Genomic DNA, 16,775 nt, shown 5'->3' on the forward strand with positions numbered 1-16,775 from the left:
CTTCCCAAGAAGCGCAAGAATGTCTGAAAAGTGTCTTGAAAAATATATATTTTTTTTTAAATGATAATCGCGACGAAGGTCGCAGTTTACCATGAGAAATGTCACAGCTTTGTCTCTGTGTGTGTAGTGTACACATGTTTACAGTCTATGGCTTGGTTACCTTTACACATCACTGTGACATCACCTACCGGTATGTAAAAGTCCATATAATGGGTATTCCCCAGAATCCCTTTTTATTCCCACATATGAAGATCCCTGATGTCATCGATATATCTCACTGGCCAGATGGCCAAGACATGGCCCATATCTTTGTGGCTGATTCAGACAGGGATCTCCATGTATGGGCATAAATGGGATGTACTACATACAGTACATGGATCTCCATATGTGGGTAACTGGTCCGATATACATCACTGGCCAGATGTGAGGTCACATGTCGCCCTGAGGTGTCTTACTAGTACGGTATATAGAGTGTTGTTTCATATGATTGTGTGTTTCAATAGGTCACTCACTCACCATATTAGATGTGAAGTGTGCAGATGAATGCGATGATGATAAACTTCTTCTGTGACTGCTCTCTGTCATAAATTCTCCTTCTACAGCACTGCTGCGGCAGTGTGGAATTCTGTCGCGGCAGTGTGGAATTCCTTGACTCCTTCCCTTAATTAAAACATGCATAGTTCACTGGCTTCCTTCAAAACTACCCTTTCAAAAATTCACCTTTCAGGAGGTCAAAGGCGGAGGTAGTTATCACTCCTCCCTTAGACAGGTGAGAAGTGATCACCCCCCCCCCCCCCCCTACTCTGTACATAGTGTTTTATTTATGTGATGATATAGATTTCTTTTCCATGCTACTTTATATGTTGATGAATTGAATACCAACTACTACATTTCTTGTTTGACTTACTTGTACTATTTTTTGTCTAATAAAATATTCAATCAATCAATCAATGTCACACCGATGTCCATGACCAGATCCACTGTCACATATCGTCTGTTGCGTGGAAACTGATTATGTCCACAACTGTTACTTTTCAAAAATAGCGAAATAGCTCACAACACCTCACAACGCGAGGCGTTGTGAGCATGTAGATCTGCTATTTTCACAATAGAACCGTGTTATACAAAATGTTATGCCTCAAATATCACTATTCAAATATAATTATTTTGGGGGTCGCGGCCTGAAAAGGTTGAGAACCACTGGTGTAACAATCCTGAGGTGTTTTCTACTTTACTGAAGTATTACAATTTTGTCTGAAATGAGCTGGGTGTGTGGCTGGTGTAACTACGTAAAACCACAGTTAATAATGTTCGACATCATAATAGACAGACAGGGCCAAAGAAACCTTGGGCGGGGGTGGTGGGGGTTTGGGGGCAAAGGACCCAGAGTGGAAGCACAGTAAACAGGCATGTCCGCACAGGCTGGGGGTGGGGGGTGGTCTTATACCTCATGCTGGGCATGAAAATTGGTCCAGACAGCTTGGCCTATTGTTGCATTGGCAAGGGAGCCAAAGGTGCCTTGTAATCAAATTTGGAGGTTTTTATTCCACACACTGGTGGGGAAGCCGTGGCGCTGCGCTGCGTCGCGTGATGAGTGTTTAGCAAGCTTGTGTGTGTGTGTGTGTGTGTGTGTGTGCGTGTGTGTGTGTGTGTGTGCGTGTGTGCGTGCGTGCGTGCGTGTGTGTGTGTGTGTGTGTGCGTGCGTGGCTGCGCGCGCTATATATATATATATAGCTTTGTGCAGCTTTGTGCATGTTTACATGCTGCACTCTGCTTGTGAATATGCCCAAGGCTTTTTGTCTGGTGGCGGCAGACTGGTTTGTTCATGACACAACAGGAGAAAGGCTATATATAGCCTGTAGAGTGGAGTATCATATTGTTGTTGTCGGGCACGGGCAGAAACCTTGTATCTCCAATTTTCAAATTTGTACGTTTTTTCGCAAATAAAACCCTGCTTCATCATACAAGGCCGTCGCACAAAAGTAGTGAAAACAGCAGATCTACAAGCACACAACGCCTCGCACATCGGCTGTTTTCACTAGTTTAAATCATTTTAAAAATGATAAATACAAAACAAACGGTTTTGGACATACAAGGTTTCCACCCGACAACGACAATATATTGTTGTTGTCGGCAGAAACCTCTTATGTCCATGTTTGAACCTTTTATGTTTTTAGATTTTTTTTTCTTCAGAAAAGTAGCATATTTGCGACCTCGAAATGTGGCACGAAACGTGGTGCCAAGCTTGTAGATCTGCAACCTTTAATATATATATATTTTAATCCTGAGAATGAACAGTTTTGGACAAACATGAGGTTTCCACCACAACAGAGACGATAATATGCTTGCTGGAATTCTCCAGCTTCCCCTCTCTGAAAACATTCTGATTTCCATGAAGGATAGGCCTACTGCTGTTTGCAGACTGCAATAAAATACTGCAAGTAGGAGTAGCAAAAATCTAAAACATGGCAAGACAGAACATCTTATAAAAAAAAGCGAGGTTCAACTCGTAAGAACTTCCTACTTAAAGCCCTTTATCCTGTCGACATTGTATGTGTTAATAGTATCTGCAGTGGAAGTCTATTTTGATCTTGCAAGACTTTTATTCTCTGAGCGTTTCATCATTTAGATTCTTAACGATGCCGTCTCCAACAGGGCTCTCCAGGAGAGGGAGGTATAATTAGGCTATTCTCATACGGGGAAGTCTTGGAAAATACCCTGAGAGCAAGTTCATGTGAATTTATTTGATGTCCTTCTCAGGAATTGGAGGCAAAAAAAATAGGGGTCCCTTCATTCAATGCCCCCCACAAAGGCCCCCACGTTTGAAAGCTATAGCAGCTCTTCAGGGCCATCCGAGACCCCCCCATGCAACACCCACCCACCCACCTTTTCTCTCTTGTTTTCACCCACCTCCCCACACCCCCACGCCCCACCCCGAAACCTCTTAAAAAGATATCGGACCATTGCACACTCAATTGATATTCCATCACTCGAACTTAATATCGTGAATGGAGGGCCAGACTCTATGAATCAGCGGGGACAATGAGCCTAGCTTAGCAGTAAACTGGCACTTTGTGTGCAGTGTCTGTGCCATAGAAGAGGAAGTTTCTAATGTGCGACTCACAATTGTGTGTCTATAGAGTTCTAATGAGCTTCTGTGTGTCGGGATTGAATGACCCCGGGGCCCCATTCAACACCACGAGGTGCCCAATGAGCCAGCTCATTGCACACGCACGCACGCACGCACGCACGCACGCACGCACACACACACACACACACACACACACACACACCGCACGCAGCGCACGGAGACACACACACACACACACACACACACACACACACACACACACACACACACACACACACACACACACAATAGAGATAGGGAGGGGGCATATAGAGCGACTCCACTGCATGGAGTCTATAAAAAAGAGAATTTGCAAGAGAGTGAGAGATGAACATGTAGCAAAAGTACAGCAATGAGCTCTATGTGGAGTGACCACACATAAAGCCAGGTGGTGGTGGAAAACGTACTCTCATCATGTTTTACTTGAGTAAAAGTATCAATATTGCAATGTAGAGATATTAGGGTACGGTCACACACTGCACTGCCAATGCATTTAAATGGGAATGCAGTGGTTTGCTGCCATTTGCGGATTTTTGCAAAAAGAAGAAAAAACTAATTAAAAAAAAGAAGAAAAGAAAACACTCCATTATTCCCATTGAAATGCATCGGCAGAATCCACCCTCATAGGTAGAATAAAAGTGTGCTGTGACGGTGCCCTTAAAAGTAAAAGTCTGTAATTCAAAAATGTGCTGGTATATATACAGGTATTGATATCTAAATGTACTTAAAGTACCAACAGTAGAAAGTGCTCATTGCAGAATGTCCCATTTCACAAGTTTTCGATTGAACATAGCAGCAACACATTGTGAGCTTGTAGATCGCCTATTTTCAATAGGCTGGTTAATGTATGTATTGTAATTAATTAATTAATCAAAATCTATAGAAGTTAAGCAATTAACTGCCTAAACTGGAGACTTTTCAAATAATTGTATAGTAAAAGTACAATTTTATATTTGTCTCTGAGATGTAGTGGAGTAGAGTAAAAGTACTGACAATTGGAAATACTCCGGTATAGTAAACCAGTAAGACACCTAAGGGCGAGGTCACGTAGGACGCAATTCGCACAGGACGGAATTCATTTTCAAGTGTGCATGATTCGACTTGCGGTTGGTTGTTTAAGTTGGACAAAATGTGGGCAAAATATTTTCCCAAATATGGATATGGATTTAATCTGATGAATCTATCTGATTTGCTATCTGATTGTATTAAACACTGTCAAACTCACCAATATTGCGGCTCTATGGAAAGCTTGAATTATCCTCTTTCTATCTTTTAAAAAACGTTTTGATGCATTGAATCTCTATGGGAGGTATTGCAACCCTAGAAAAAAAATCTAGGGTTGCAATTTGCAGCTAAGATGTCTCATGTTATAGACCACATGAGACTCACACAATATGTCCATATATGGGCATTCCAAGCATATGGGCATATTGATGAAATCAGGGTTCTCCACATGGGCAAGGACGGAATGTGATGTCACAACAATGTGATGTCATAGGTCAGCTATAGACATTGAGGTTGACGTACTGACACAAGATGTGACGGTTTTCATATTTAACTGCGACCTATGGTCGCAGAAATACCCCCAAACATGTACTACTGAGAAGTTTTACTCAGTTACATTACACCACTGTATTTAGCCAGATGATATTTGCGTAGCACTGCCCCTTTAAGGGCAGTGCATATAAGTGGTGGCCAGGCTCAAGGCCCGCTGTTTGCCAGAAGCCTGCGTTTGAGTGTTTGTTGGGTACCTGCTGGAGGCATGAGTTGAACAGCCTAGCATTCGGTAAGACATCTTGAAACACATGTTGATGCTTTGATAATTCATTTTATGGGGCTAATATCTTAATTAGTGATACTTTATAATGCAGTTACAGAGTCCGGCAGGTGTGTTTTGGTGAGGGGGAGCTGAACTAGCCTAGCTCAGCTAGACCATCCACCCATGTTAAAACAAGGAGGGGAAATACTGCAGTTAGTTAGCTGTATATAGTCTGGCTAAGCCAGGCTAGAGCTGAACGCTGCCAGAGGCAGTAAAGAGGACTGGGGTCTAAGAGGGATTTGGAAATGGGGACTGTTATATATTTTTTTCCAGTGTGATGTTTCCTTGTGTATGTTTTCCCTCCTTATTGGTGTATTTGTGACTGTGTGGTGAGGAGTGATTGAGTATTGACTGGTGTGAATGGTGATAGTGGTGGCTGAGTGTGATTGGATAACTACTGGGACCAGGCTGGAGACTATAAAGATGGCTGCCTCCAGACAGTTGCTGGTGTCTTCCTCCTAACCACCAGTCAAAACACCAGTCCTCTGTGTCGCCAGTGGTTTTAGCTTTGTAGTGGTTTAGTTTTTAACATCAGTTAGTTTACAGCCTTTGGTATGGTAGGGCCTTTCTTTTGTTTTGGTTCCATTTATTTATATGTGTTAGCTCAGTTAGGTAAGAACTCTTTCTTTCTGTTTGGGTTACAGGTAAGCTTAGGGGTTTTAGTTTTGAGTGAGTTTTATGTACAGGGGCCCACCCTGAAGTAACGCATCCACGTTTTAAACTTTTTGTTTATAAACCGCTGTAGTTTGGACTTTAAAACTATTGTTGGTGTTGTTGTTTTGGGACTGGGAAATGGGACTTTTTTGTTGCGGCCTAGGCTCCCCTAGGCCGGGCCGTAACAGGGACAATGTTGGTCAACTGTTGCTCTAATTTATTCTCTGTACTCCCAGAGCCTTCAGGTCCTGGGTTATCCTGGCTATCCAGTAGGACCCTTGAATATATTGACTGGGTATATTTTGGTATTTTGTTGTATTTTAGTCATTTTGCTATATTTTGAAGGGGTAACCAGATTTATATGATCTATTGTAGGAGGACAACTAACCAACCTTTCACTGTTTTTCCCCACCGTGCTTTATACTGATATTTAAAAAAATGTTTGTTGGGGCCATGAGCAATAACAGGACTGAAGAGTGGTGTAGGACCTATACTGGGCCATTAATTAATATTGCATGATTTGACTTTTGTTTGCTGTGATTACTTTATTTTCATTTTTTTCCTATTTTCATTTGTTAATTTGCTGTGTAATGTTTAGTTTAGAGGCCTTAAAGCCTTCACCCCATAGCACAGATTTGCCCTTGGGCTTTGTCCCATTTTAAGGATCTTTACTTTGCAGTTAATTGTCTCACATTCTCCATGTATAAATGAGACACACTCCATAGTTAAACTTTGAACACCCATGTCTAATATTCGCTATCACCTATGAAAGATAAAGCACTAGGCCTACTGTGATGTATTGAGAAACATAATTGTTTATCAATGAAAGATAAATAAAGCACTAGGCCTACTGTGATGTATATTGAAACATAATTGTATATCACCATGTCAAGATAATTATGTCAATGTAGGAGTAAGTAAAAGTATCAATACTGCAATATTATGTATAAGATAATAATAATGTAAAAAAAAAAAACAAGCCCAAAGACGCTTGTAATAAGCAGACATGGCAACACTGCAGAGTGCAGACACTGCTCACTTTGACGCATATGCTGTTCTGTGGTCATATCCCTTATTAAACGGATATTTCACTTTCAAACATGTTTGGACTGACACTTGGTTCTGCTTCTTGTTAGGGGTTGGTGTTTTTTATTTAATTTTAGTTTTATTTAGTTTTAATTTGTTTCAATTTATTACATGATGAATTATAATTTATTAGAAAATACATATTAAATAATCTAGAATTAATTAATTCTAATCCACCCATTAGAAGGACAATATCAGTCACCAGAACCAAGGACATGTGTTCTCAATAAGTCTAACATGGTTAAAATGGAGTTTGAAGTTACAATGGGTTTATGTATGAGGGTGTCTAATAAAATGAATATCAAATATCTAAATACTGAATCAAGCGAATTAAAAACTGCCTGGGGTGAAACCCAAAAGCCTGAGTAGATGTTAAAATGACCCCAAACGTTTGAAGGTGAAATGTCACTTTACATTCATTCACAGTACTGTCCACAAGATGGCGCTGAGAGAATGAAATACAGTATATCAAGTCAGTTAGGACCACTGTGGAAACACTGCAGTTCATGTTTTCACTGCTCTTCCTTGGAGGACAAATCTTTTTAAGATGAGTGTTAAAATGTTTTCATCTACTGCTTCTATCGTTTTAGCGATTTTAACGTAGGCTACAAGTGGCTAAATATATATTTTTAGACACAATAAGCCCATTCCCAAGATGCACCGCAATCCTTCATGAGCAGATGTGACTTATGGGGGCTAGTAGTTGCTGTAAATGGTAATAGACTTCATATTGCCTTATATTTGGGCATGCCTGACATCAGTGACATGGAGCTCCATAGGCCTATTTGGGCATAAAAGAACAAAAGAACAAAGGAAGAGACTCGTACAGAAATCTCCATATATAGGCAAAAAACAAACTCAGACACAGAGACAGACGGGTACAATGGGTTTGGATAAATGGATGGGGCATTCCAACTTGCAGGCTGTCTAGTAATTATGATAACAGAATAGTCTCCTGTATTTGAAATTATATTTTCTATTCTATTACATTCAGGGAGGCAACAAAGGCCTGCCCCTCCCAAAAACAAATAAATAAGTCCTTAATAACCCCAGCTGACTGTACCACTTTCTCCTCTGTCTTATCAATATGTAGACACCTGTGTCTCTTTTTTGTCATGTAGACACCAGTCTCTTTCATGTCAATATGTAGACACCAGTGTCTCTTGTAATGTAGACACCAGTGTCTTAAGTTGAGATTCTGAATTCTTAACCGAGTCCTCATCTTGTAACCAATCCAGTGATGCAGGGCTTCATTTGATGGCCTTCCTGCACTGGCATTTGGCCTTTGTGCCCTCAAAAAATGGACAACACAAAAGGCCAAGTAGCCGTGCCCCTAAAATGACAAAGTTCCAGGCCTGATTACTTCATGCACACACGTAATGGATTATGACTGCAAAGCATTTCTCATAATCTCTGTAGAGGTCAATATGACATGTGGTCTATTATACAACAAATTGTCCCCAAAGGACAGTTTTTATTGAAGTATAGCAGTCCTGAGGTAACTGCAACCACAGACTCCTTTGTGTCTCTGATATGTGTCTGTCTGTATGGTAACGATTATGACCAGGAGCAGTGTAACTGAATCATCCATCTGTTATTCTGTTTACTTTCACAGAAACACACACACACACACACACACACACACACACACACACACACACACACACACACACACACACACACACACACACACACACACACACACACACACACACACACACACACTTTCACTGTCCTGTCCTGTCCTGTCCTGTCCTGTCCTGTCCTGTCCTGTCCTGTCCTGTCCTGTCTTGTCCTGTCCTTGTGGGGTGTGTGTGCGCGTGTGTGCGCGCACGGCGTGCACATTTATTGCTTTGTATTCTTGTCTGGGAACATGTTTTAATGACTTTTTATTTTCCTGGTGGCACTTTAGGAAATGACAACTTGTGGGCAATACAAAGTAATTACATTTCCTGTGTCTGGAACCAACAGAAATCTATTATTAATAATGAATATAGTTGCAGGCCCAGAAGATGTGATTCTCTGGCTTCCGTTTAAAAGGGGGAGGGGTGTTGCTCGTCTTTGTTTTACGGACAATAGCCGCCCACTAGATGCCCGCCATGGTTCAGCCATGAACAGTTTATCTGAAATGGAGCTGTATGCGGAGCTCGGGTGGCGCAGTGGAGAAGTCCCTGCCCACCATTACGGAGGTTGTGGGTTTGAATCCAGGGATGTCGAACCAAATTCTGGGCCCTGGGTACAAGGATTCACTACGGCCCCCCACAAATGTTTAGACTGGTAACGCATTATTTTGTGCTTTATTTATTGAAAAAATAGCAGATACAATCTCACAGCGCAGCACCGAGTGGGGACTGCGTGGAGTCCGAAGGTTCATTAGTCCGAAAGTAGTTAGGGTTACTGAGGTTAGGGTTAGAGTAAGGCATAGTATTCTTAACAGATTCGGACTAATGAACCTTCAGACTAATGAACCTTCTGACCAATGCCATGGCACCGCACCGAGTGCCGCGCTGCGAGCTTGTAGATTAAAGAACCACTGTTTTTTCTGATGTAGTAGTAGGCCTATATTGAAATTCTGAAATCTATGCTCTTGCCCTGTTTCGAATGGCCCTTACAGTAAGTATTATGCATTTGCATAACATTTCGGGGCCAGAGCGGAACCGATGAAATTCCGCATTCCCATCCGCAATAAGGGAATAATACCAGGCCAGGCTGCAGAGACAGTCTGGATAGCAGGCTCTCTGGTCCATCATGGCAGGACGTTGAATGTCAGAGAGGATTTGGAGACGGTCAGACGATCCCAACGGTGTCTGTCTGCTGGCTTCTTTGATAACAGCCTCTCCTTCACGCTGTCAGGCCTGGACTCATGCAGTCTCTCAACAGGCCCTGCTGCTGAAAAGCCTTCCACTAACGTCCATCTGGTCGTCAATTTGCTATGGAAATGTTTTTTTTGTGTGTGTGCATGTGTGAACCTAAACGTCATTTGATATGATATGATATACTCTTTGTCATTTACTGTAAAAAGTACTATAATAGTGTGTTGCCCCGTTAGGGCAACCACACTAATTAGTGAATAAATGTGAGGTCATCATGTATCTTTGTGCATAAAACATATCGTCGCTGTCGGGTGGAAACCTTGTATGTCCAAAACTGTTCGTTTTGTATTTATCATTTTAAAAATGATTTAAACTAGTGAAAACAGCCGATCTACAAGCCGCGAGGCGTTGTGTGCTTGTAGATCTGCTGTTTTCACTACTTTTGTGCGACTGCCTTGTATGATGAAGCAGGGCTTTACTTTGTGAAAAACGTACACATTTGAAACTTGGAGATACAAGGTTTCTGCCCGACAGTGACAATATTAAGCATAGAAATGCTGCACTGGGGCATGCATCTCAACTCAGATTACGTATTTCCATTATTTGACTCTATGTTTTTTCCCCCCCGTAAATGAATTCCCTACTCTTACTAGAAAAGTATCAACAATAGCAGTTTGGGGCGCCCGCTGGCCTACTGGTCCAGGTCCATACCACATAAGGCATTGCCACATAGGCATTGATGCCTGACGGCGTTGCCGGTTCGATTCCCGAACCGGCACGGCCTTTGCCACATGTCACTCCCCATCTTTCCCCCTACTTCCTGTCAGTCTACTGTCCTATCGAGTAAAGGCATAAAAGCTGAAAAAAAATATCTTCATAAAAAACAATAGCAGATCTACAAGCTCAAAATGTGTTATTATTCGATGTGTTTTGAGCGTGTAGATCTGCAATCCTTTTTGTGACATACGCTACGTTTTGGACATTATGAGCTTTCCACCCGACAGCAATGAAATGCAGGTATCATAGCTTACTTCCTCTTTAAATATGTTTGGACCTTATGTTTACTCTAGCCTATAGACCTACAACCTGTTGATTTTATGCTGTTTATTCATAATATATTATAGGATCCATCTTTGATGGATCTTTGAAATGTATCTTTTCACTTTCAATCCTTGCTCTCCCTCTCTCTGTCTCCCCTCCCTCATTTCCCCCCCTTTCCTGAAAACAATGAATGAACGATGGAGCTCGCACAAAAAAATAAATTTCACCCACTTCTTTACACCTGTAACCTAGGCTGTGTGACAATAAAGATGACTGATTTTGATTCAATGAGCAGTTGATTGGGAGGTTATTGAGGGAAGACTCATAGTTATAGCGATAGTTCACCCCAAAAAATAGTTTTTGTCGCATTCCTAAGCCAATAACTTGATGGCCAGCAGTGGTTCCCTATGGAAACACAAAGAATATCCTCAAATAATTAGCTTAGGAATGCAACAAAAAATATCCATGAATTCAAGTCTCCATGGGGTGAGTAATAGATAGGAAAAAAAGTCATTTAGGGGCTGAAGTATCCCTTTAATGGGCTGTCGAATATGATCCTGCAAGGCAGGCTAAACTTGTAGCCTAAATACTGAAGGAAGTCAAAATACCTAAAAATTGTACTCAAGTACAGTGCTTGAGTACATGTACTTAGTTACTTTACACCACTGCTGATTCCTATCAAGAGCACAGACATAAAAAGCTAGATACCTCGTCCACCGCTGCAGTTGATTGGAGCGACCTGTCCAACTTGATAGGCAGAAAAGCGGAAGTGTCGAGGGCAGTTCCAGTTTAATCCAGTCCCACCTGTTGCGCGACGCAGCTGTTTTTAAGAGCTGCGTACGAAAAGACCCGCACTCGCCTCTGATTTGCCTACCGACCTTCCGTGTCTGTTACGCACACGGAAGAATTCCAAGCCTGTCAATCAAAAATGCCTATCAATGCGAGACGGGTACCAGAGAGCCGGAAGAGCCGTCTACCTTTTTATGTCTGTGATCAAGAGGGCTCAAGGCCGCGAGAACAAGGCTGGCCAGGTGATTTTATGAGGTGCCAATCAAGGTCAGGTGTTGCTTATTGACGGGAGAGTCAACATTCTTCAGGCCAAGGACCCCTTGTGATACGAAGACGAAGCATAGATAATATTGTGTCAAATTGTTTTGCATATTAAACCAGGCCTTGGTCCCTCCGACTTCTGATTTTTCTTTTACTTTTTACAATGTCTATTCTGTCACACAGCTGGTTGGTATTATGTGTTGTAGTCTTGCTTAGAATTGTCAAGTTGATTGATCTTAGAAACTACTTCTACCAGATACGTGAATGTTGTGATCCAGTCATGATCACTGAAATGTGCAGCCAGCTCTGCACGTTTTAGAGCAGGGATCTTCAACGTTTTCAGGCCAAGGACTCCTAGTTGAAATTGGCCTCGGAAACCCAGACTTCTTTAGGCGATCAGAAGAAAAAGAAGCCTGGGCGATCGCGTTATGATCACTGTTGTAGGAAGTGTAGAATTTCCCTAACCAATCAGAGTGCAGAGAGAACGTCACACCGAATGTGTTGATGTCATGACGCAGCAGTGTTCTCTGCGCTGAGCAGAGGGGGGAGGGGGGAGGAGAACACATGCTATTGGCCAGAGACTCGCGGAGAGACTCACCGCGCCCGACCCATCTGCCTACACAAACAGGTCCGCGTTAGGTTAGAGTGAGTTGAAATAGAGATGAAGCAGGGACCCCCACAACCCATAGATTTCATATATGTAGCCCCTAGAGGGAGACATAGGAAAGTGATGTCATAAGTGACATAGGTATTTAAGGGCTTTCTAGACAGGCTGCCAACAGGGCAGCTAACATCTGTGGGTCCTCAACACTGCCAGTAGTGTTTGTCGTGTGGGGGGGGGAGTTTGAATACTGACCATGACTTGGTCTGGTGCTGTGCATTGATGTTATCGTGGCTGTTGTGTCCACAATTGTTTGGGGTGTGGCTCTACCCTCCCCATATGGTGTAGGCATTTAGACAGGAGAAATGTGAGTATTTTACTATGTATGTGCAGAGGTGAACAACAAAATGGGTTGCTATATTTTCTGTAAGATATGATTTATGTAGCATTGTCTAACCTGTGTATTTATGTCATTGCTCTAAGGGATACAGGTGGAACCAGGAGGTTCTGGTGCTGCTTGGTGTGTAACCATGAGATGTGTTGAGCTGTGTTAAAGGGCTATCGGGTAAATAATTTAATAGATGCTGCATAACTGTATTGCCTGGCATGAGTTGTATAGGGTATTTTGAATTATACTGTGTTGATATGTTACATGCTGTGTGCTTATGAATTATGTGCTCTTTTCATTGTCCTAGGCCTTATGTGGAACAAGCAGCATATGTAGGACCGCTGTTCCTTTCCCTTAATTGTTTGTTTTGTTTAATTGATTTGAATTGTTAGCCAGTCTCCCCATTTCCCCATTGTGTCTCAACAACACTTTTAATAACTTTTACCTATATTCTAGTATCCTTCTTTTCTAAATAAATAATTGTTATATTTGTACCATATCCTTGATCCTGTCTTGTATTGTTAGGGCGGGTAACATTATGGCGTTGTCGGCAGGATATGGTACATACAGTGTTTTGAGACCAATGATAGTGTGGGAGATGGTTTTAGGTTTTTGTTTGTTTTGAATAACTGGTTGTGAAAGGGAAAGGAACAGCGGTTGAAGAGGACCACGCCTGCGGAGGAAAAGTTTGCCTGCCTGCCTGATCAACTACCACTGCACCCAAACCAGTAATGGCACACAAGGAGGAACTGGCGAGGCTCCGGAATGAGCTAGATCAGCTGAAAGGAGAAAATGAAAGACTTAAGGATCCATCTAGTCAAGGTAATGGGGTGGGCAGTAATGGTTATGACCAACAAAGGGAAGTGGTCTCCATCCCATGTGAACAAAAGTGCCCCTACTTCTGTGGGGAACCTGGTGCTCCATCTGTTGAGGACTGGTTTGAAGAAGTAGACAGATGTACAAGGGGTTATATGTCGGTGGACAAGGCACAGTTTATGTTCGATCACCTGAAGGGGAATGCTCGATTGGAAATAAAATACAGGTCAAGTGAAGTGCGGGAAGATCCCGGGTTAATGATTAATGTACTGATAGACTTGTATTCTTGTTCACATTCCTATGTCGTGTTACTACAGCAATTCTTTAACCGCAGACAGATGGCGAATGAGTCATTGCAAGCTTTTTCATTGGGACTGTTATTTATAATGGACAAGATACAAATGCGTAACCCTACTGCTATGTCTACTCCTGCTACTGTGTTAAGGGACCAGTTTTGTGAAGGGGTGCATGACCATATACTCCGCAGAGAGCTGAAAAGACTGGTACGACTTACTCCTATGATGTCACTCTTCGACTTGCGAAGGGAGGCCATGTGTTGGGTGATGGAGGGACAGCCACAAAGGGATGGGTATAATTGCTGCAGACCCAAGCCTCATGAAACACCGGTCAGGGCAGCAAGTGAGAGGCCCACTTTGAATCAAGTTGAGATTGTGAGACTCAAGGACATGGTAAGAAAGCAGCAGGCCCAATTTGATATGATTTTTAAAACCTTAGAAAAACAGAGTGTGTACACAGGTAGGGTGCATAGACCGGGGCAAGTTAACAGGGTCTCTTCAGAGAAGCAGCCCTTTAGTTTTCAGTGTCACCAGTCAGAACATGTAGCTTACCGGTGTGACACTTATGACCAAGGTAGCCAAGCTACACCAGACTGTGACCCTGTGCCCAAAGTTGTGAACCAGTGTTGTCGAGACCTGGAGTACCAGTTGTCACTGACCAAGGTCGAGAAGCCTTCCCTGCAGGTGGAAGCCCATGCACGGAAGAAAAGCAGACATGAGCAGCAGAGGAGAGGGGGCTGGCTGGAGAGTGAGGCGTCGGAGCTGAGCTACTGCGACAAGGAGACGATCAGTATGACTCCGATGCTCAAAGAGATGGACATCAAGCTCTCATCTGACCGGGTGAGCAGGCCCGAGGGCCGGGGAGAGACTGGTGACCAGAAGCGAGCTGACCCGGGAGATCTACGGCGACAAGTGCACCTTCTGGAGCAGTGCAACACTACCTATAGGCAGCGCATGGGTGAGTTGGAGGCTGAGCTATGCAAGCATGCTGCAGAGGCCAGGAAAGCTGAAAAGTGGCGGTTAAAGTTTAAGAACCTTTATGATCAGCACCGCATTCTAGTTGAGGAGAAAGAACATTGGGTCTCAGAGAGAGTGACAACCCAGGCGACCAATGATGAGCTGAGACGAGACCAACAGCAGGTGTCAGAGCTACAAGCCCAGGTGGAGGAGCTCCAGAAGGCTCTGCAGGCCAAGCACAGCAATATGGACGATGCCCTCTCATTTCTTTTGAAGAAAACATTGGAGGGGCACTTGGAGAAGCAGGCCAAGAGCTTCCAGGAGGAGGAAGGCCCTGATGACCTCCTATGCAAAGCAGATGGCCCTCGAATACTGATAATCTCCCCAGGGCAGTGGAAGCAAGAGTGCCACCACTTGCATAGTAAGAGTATGACCATGGGGAGGCCTTGTAGAAGTGGGTAATTAAACAGTAATAATAGTCTTCATTTGGTAGTGAATCGTCGGGACGACGATTCATTTTTGAGGGGGGTAGAATGTAGCCCCTAGAGGGAGACATAGGAAAGTGATGTCATAAGTGACATAGGTATTTAAGGGCTTTCTAGACAGGCTGCCAACAGGGCAGCTAACATCTGTGGGTCCTCAACACTGCCAGTAGTGTTTGTCGTGTGGGGGGGGAGTTTGAATACTGACCATGACTTGGTCTGGTGCTGTGCATTGATGTTATCGTGGCTGTTGTGTCCACAATTGTTTGGGGTGTGGCTCTACCCTCCCCATATGGTGTAGGCATTTAGACAGGAGAAATGTGAGTATTTTATTATGTATGTGCAGAGGTGAACAACAAAATGGGTTGCTATATTTTCTGTAAGATATGATTTATGTAGCATTGTCTAACCTGTGTATTTATGTCATTGCTCTAAGGGATACAGGTGGAACCAGGAGGTTCTGGTGCTGCTTGGTGTGTAACCATGAGATGTGTTGAGCTGTGTTAAAGGGCTATCGGGTAAATAATTTAATAGATGCTGCATAACTGTATTGCCTGGCATGAGTTGTATAGGGTATTTTGAATTATACTGTGTTGATATGTTACATGCTGTGTGCTTATGAATTATGTGCTCTTTTCATTGTCCTAGGCCTTATGTGGAACAAGCAGCATATGTAGGACCGCTGTTCCTTTCCCTTAATTGTTTGTTTTGTTTAATTGATTTGAATTGTTAGCCAGTCTCCCCATTTCCCCATTGTGTCTCAACAACACTTTTAATAACTTTTACCTATATTCTAGTATCCTTCTTTTCTAAATAAATAATTGTTATATTTGTACCATATCCTTGATCCTGTCTTGTATTGTTAGGGCGGGTAACATATAGTTTCATTGTTTGACGTCACAATCATCAGTGTATTTTGGATTCATGTCAATTTGTGTTTTCAGATATTCACTTGAACCGTCAATACTTAATAAACTTGACCTTGCACTCTGTACACCCTTTTCTCCTCTACACCAAACCTCTTTGCCGAAAATAGCACTATAGCACTGCGAGGCGTTGTGAGCTTGTAGATCTGCTATTTTTGGCTAAAGTTCTCAGGATATGGACACTATAGGGTTCAAGTGCAGGCATATAAAAAAGGAGAAAAAGATGTCTATTACAAGATTTGGAGGACCCCCTGTAGTAACTCTGAGGACCCCCTAGGGGTCCCGGACCCCCCATTGAAGACACTTGTTTTAGAGAATAGATGTGCAGGGGTGTTTCTAGGCAACCCCCCTACAATAATGAAATAAAAATAACAGTATCTAGCACTGAGCGGTCTGTACCATCAAGGGGAAATTTAGAAAGAACAAAGACGAGGAAGAAATTAGTAGCTACTGAATAGGTGTGTTTTAATGGACACTTTTCTGTCTGTGTCTGGTTTTCCTGATTGCTTCTAAAAGTTCAAAGCCATTAGTGGGCAATTTAAAAAAAGACAAAAGACATATGATGACAAGATGACAAAAACTGCAGAGGTGGCCTTGGAGATAATAATACACATTTACAGGGTTAAAATTGCTCCTCATATTCCATCCCTCTCAGCTTCCCTACCATCTCATTAAAAAGAAATGTGTTGGATATTTTCAGACAGATTTACATATGA

General features: G+C 42.7%; 1 protein-coding gene across 1 annotated transcript in view; it reads left to right on the forward strand.

Annotated features, from left to right (window-relative positions):
- Positions 1-13,313: 13,313 nt before the first annotated feature.
- Positions 13,314-16,775, forward strand: part of nell2a (neural EGFL like 2a) — a gene marked incomplete at both ends in the record, with an annotated part of 221,277 nt that continues 217,815 nt past the window's right edge. The window contains 2 exons of the mRNA XM_080737060.1: positions 13,314-13,404; positions 14,269-15,072. Coding sequence (XP_080593186.1) covers positions 13,314-13,404; positions 14,269-15,072 — 895 coding nt within the window. The remainder of the gene's footprint in view (positions 13,405-14,268; positions 15,073-16,775) is intronic.

Source organism: Nannobrachium achirus (assembly GCF_963921795.1).
Source record: "Nannobrachium achirus genome assembly, chromosome: 11".
NCBI classification, from domain to species: Eukaryota; Metazoa; Chordata; class Actinopteri; order Myctophiformes; family Myctophidae; genus Nannobrachium; species Nannobrachium achirus.